The sequence below is a fragment of the Propithecus coquereli genome, unplaced genomic scaffold (genome assembly GCF_000956105.1).
Source record: "Propithecus coquereli isolate 6110/MARCELLA unplaced genomic scaffold, Pcoq_1.0 Scaffold100, whole genome shotgun sequence".
NCBI classification, from domain to species: Eukaryota; Metazoa; Chordata; class Mammalia; order Primates; family Indriidae; genus Propithecus; species Propithecus coquereli.
Window position 1 is genome coordinate 4202790 of NW_012133859.1, and position 4684 is coordinate 4207473.

Consider the following 4684-nt stretch of genomic DNA (forward strand, 5'->3'; position numbering starts at 1 on the left):
CGGCCTCCGGCCCCGCTGCGGGCGGCGAGGCCCCCAGAGCTGCCGAGGCCGCCGCGGGCCCGGCCGAGAGCGCGGCGCCCGCCGCCGGGGACGGCCCGGGCAAGGAGGAAGGGGACCCCAAAAAGACTGAGGCTCCCGCAGCCCCTGCCGCCCAGGAGACGAAAAGTGACGGGGCCCCGGCTTCAGACTCAAAACCTAGCAGCACGGAGGCCGCCGCCTCCAGCAAGGAGACCCCGGCAGCCACGGAAGCACCTAGTTCTACCCCCAAGGCCCAGGCCCCTGCAGCCCCCGCAGAAGAGCTTAAGGCTGGCGAGGCCCCGGCAGCTAATTCTGATCAAACCGTAGCAGTGAAAGAGTGACAAGGACAGCCTATGGAAAAAATAATACCGCTTAAAAAAAACAACAAAAAAACCTATCTCTTTCTCTCCTCTCTCTCTCCTCTCTTTCTCTCTGTCTCTCCTCTCTCTGTCCTATACTAACTTGTTTCAAATTGGAAGTAATGATATGTATTGCCCAAGGAAAAAAAAAGGATGTGTCCCATCAAGGGAGGGAGGGGGTGGGGAGAATCCAAATAGTATTTTTGTGGGGAAATATCTAATATACCTTCAGTCAACTTTACCAAGAAGTCCTGGAGTTCAAGATCCATGTCTGAAAGTGCAGTACATCGCTAGTACCTGAACTGACTGCTGTTTCACGTGCTCCACCGCCAAGATCCGAACGGCTTTTCTTCTTCTACCAGGGCAGTTGGGAGTGATGCGTTTGATTCTGCCCACAGGGCCTGTGCCAAGGCAATCAGATCTTTATGAAAGCAGTATTTTCTGTGTTTTCTTTTTAATTTACAGCCTTTCTTATTTTGATATTTTTTTAATGTTGTGGATGAATGCCAACTTTCAGACAGAGCCCACTTAGCTTGTCCACATGTATCTCGATGCCAATCCTCCATTCTTCCTCTCCAGATATTTTTGGGAGTAACAAACATTCTCTCATCCTACTTAGCCTACCTAGATTTCTCATGACGAGTTAATGCATGTCCGTGGTTGGGTGCACCTGTAGTTCTGTTTATTGGTCAGTGGAAATGAAAAAAAAAAAAAAAAGTCTGCGTTCATTGCAGTTCCAGTTTCTCTTCCATTCTGTGTCACAGACACCAACACACCACTCATTGGAAAATGGAAAAAAAAAACAAATAAAAAAAACAAAAAAAAGTACAATGGATGCATTGAAATTATATGTAATTGTATAAATGGTGCAACAGTAATAAAGTTAAACAATTAAAAAGAAGAGATAAAGACTGTTGGTTTTCTTTTACCTCCCCTTTGTCCCTCCCGGTAACTGCCTTATTAGAGAACAGAGCACTGTATTGGGCATTTTCCTGAATATATTTGGATAGAAGTATAAAGCAGGATCCTCAAATTTTTGTAAACATTATCTGTTTAAAAAACAAAATAACTGGATCAATGTCAATAAATTATCTCAGAAGCTAAACTGAAAACTTACAGATATGCACCCTATAACTTAATGTGGGTGTAATTAATTAAAAACAACAAAAATTTTGAATAAAACTCATGAAAAGGCAATAAATAGAATTGATCTTCAAAGGATGGGAAGAAAAGAATGATAGGATCTTACAGAAACATTCTATGGATGTAAATTGTGAAACCACTGATGATCATTCGATTCACCTCCCGCTTCTTCCTGGGTGTTTATTTTTATCACGTTCATCACAGAGCCAGGAAAGGCGACCAGAGTGCTGTGAGGCAGGCGGTGAGAAAGCAAGCGTGGAAGTGGCCTTTATGGTGACTGGATTTCTGTCCTGGTTTTGCCACTAATGACTGGTATGGCTTTTAAGTCACTTCTAACCTCTCCAGACCTCCCTTGTTTTACCTACAAGAGGGCATGGATGTTATGACTTCTAAACTATTTAGTAGTTTGTGCACATGCCTGGTGACATTTTATATGGCAACGCACAGGTATTCACCTGCAGATGTAATGCCACCTCCATCTCTTGACTTCTCCTTCAGAGCTCAAATAGTGACCATCAGTGTGCTCAGGTTCCTCCATGCTGCAGATGGAGGGAGGGGTTGGAGGATGGGTGCAAGCGCTGACTTTTATGGAATGGCCAGGCATGCACATCAGTCCTCGCACCTGAGAAAAGAAGCAGTCGTCTCTTGCATCTCTTGGTAGAGATTTGCATGTTTTCCAGTTGGATATTGGAAATCAAATCTCAAATACAAAACACACACACAAAAAATTTCCCTAGCCACTGCAAAGACTTATGCTTGAGTCGGTTAAATAATCACATTTTTGAAGGCAGTGGATTGAGTGGTCATTACCCAGAGTAATAAATAACAATTTCATACTTCAGAAAACTCTGACATAATTTCGTATGATTTTTGTGAAGGTCAATGTAGTGGAACTAATTCTCAAAGGGACATTAGCAATGGGGTGAGTGCAGATGAACCTGGTTCCATTCTTACAGGTCACATTACACCTGGTTAAATAAAAAAGGGGAAAAAAAATCCTCTCCAAGTGTCTTCTGAGTTGCCTGTCGTCTGTCCCACACCTAAGATGTTGTCAGTGGGTAATAATCGAGGAAGAAGAAATGGTAACACTGAGTGTTTGGCAAATATTATAACTGTTGGGTTCAATTGATGTTTATGATCACTTTTTTGCATTTTGGGTTCTTGTTTCTATGGTGAAATAAATTTGAATTCTTCATGCTTGAAAGCACAGCATGCAAGAAATCTGTAAACACATTAACCACCAAGCAACTTTTAGATAAGAAAAACAGAAGGGGAATGTCCAAATTATTACCCATGTGTCTTAGCATATATAAAATAGCCCAGGAGCTGGGTAGTGGTAGAGCGGTAACAGAGATTCAATGAACCATGGAGGGCATTTATATAGTTACTAATATTAAAAGCCATGCATTTCTTGCAGAAAAATGTGCTTGGTGGTATTATGAATTCACTGTTTTCCCCCAGCTTCCCCTTCTTTTAATTAAATTAAAATTCTTAATTTTAATTAAAAATTTAAAAAATTCACTAGCCTTTTTGGTGATTAGAATAATCAAATCAGCCTCCCAGATTAGCATTTATTACTATAAATTGCCAGTTAGGAATAAATGAAACTAAGGAGACATTTTTCTCAGTTTATTTATACTTAGAGTTGTTGGGTAAAATAGAATTAAAATCTGAGGTATATATATTTTTCTCTTTTCTAACTTTATTAGGTATTCAAGCAATTAAAGAGTATTAGAAATGTGGTCCCCCAAATATTTAAATCAGAATTTTAACCTACCATGGTTCATGATATTTAATTTTACCATACTTAGGGAAAAAACTTAAGAGATAGTTTGAAGTTGTATATTCAGCAGACAATGTAGTACGTGTGGGAGTGATTGACTCAGCCAGGAAGAGAACAGTGTTGGGCACCCATGTTAATTTGGGATTAACCTAGATTGTTCTCTCCTCATGAATGATTTAAAATGAAGGGAAGCAAAGCACAGGCTGTGCTGAACAGGCAAGTCAGAACTATTTGGGAACTTACCACGTATTTGCTTCGCTAACTCGGCATGCACATCTCTATGAAGAGTGAAGGGTTCTGGGGTGTAACATTTGTTGGGTGCCTTTGTGCATAGTGCAAAGAGGAAACAAAGGAATCCTAAGGAACCTGTCAGAGTTTACCACATTTGTCCCTCCACTATGAATGTCCTGTCCGGTAGCTGATGCTGCCTCTGCACGGTGGGAATGGACTCAAGTCCCCAGAGCTGGAGTGTGCCATGCATCCCAGGTGGCCCTCCCTGGCCTCGACCCTAAGAAAAGGCCATCTTCAGCCCATTCCTGGCCATCGAGGCAGAGGCCACACTGACACAATCCCACAACGTCATTCGCCGTTCTTAGAGAAGCTCCTTTCTCTCAGTGGGATCAAGACCTAGACTAGTGGACAGTAAGGACTTGTTTGTCAACTCTCTGGTGATGACTAGATCTAGATATTCTTTACCTGCATAAATTCTTCATATAAGTTGGGTAAATTATTAGTGTCCAGCATAGCCAAGAGTACTGCATTGCTGCACAGAAATCGTTTCCATAAAGCATCCTGGAACTTTAATTTTCATTAAATGAAACATCATGGTATAATGAAACGGTATCTTCATTGAAACACACATGTCAGTTAACATCCATTGTCAGAGCTGGTGACCTTTTGTTGTTCCTTTACAGATATAACGCTTTGACATACGGCAAATTTCAGTCAAGTTTCATTTATGGCACCCCCCAAAAATCTATTTATAAAATTTACTATTCAACTTCTCGTCTCAGGATTGATTAGATTAACCTCCATCTTTTTGATTTCTATTCTGCTTTTTGAGAGGGTAACAGTGTAGTTATTTTGAACTTTATTTTAACTAATTTGCATAATAATGAAAACTGACGGCTCTGGAAGTAATCTTAAAAAATATACCAAATAGCAGTACCACCAGCAGTTGTGGGATTAATCAGATGAGCTTTTACATGCATTCTTATAAAAGAAGACACAATTTGCTTGATTTGTAATTGACAGTTATTGGGCCGCTAGGTAGTTAATATTGTGAATATTTAGCTCAGGGATTGCTATTTGGCTAGGGTATCACATTTCTTTTTATGCTGTCTGCTAATGGAAAAGTATAAAAGGCAATATAGGGAGTTTT

At 40.8% G+C, this 4684-nt stretch overlaps 1 protein-coding gene across 1 annotated transcript; it reads left to right on the forward strand.

Annotated features, from left to right (window-relative positions):
• Nucleotides 1-5: 5 nt before the first annotated feature.
• Nucleotides 6-1289, forward strand: BASP1 (brain abundant, membrane attached signal protein 1; the record flags this gene model as incomplete). Its single annotated transcript, XM_012642687.1, has 1 exon — nucleotides 6-1289. A coding segment is annotated over one exon (354 nt), but the record flags the coding sequence as incomplete, so codon positions are not given.
• Nucleotides 1290-4684: the final 3395 nt, after the last annotated feature.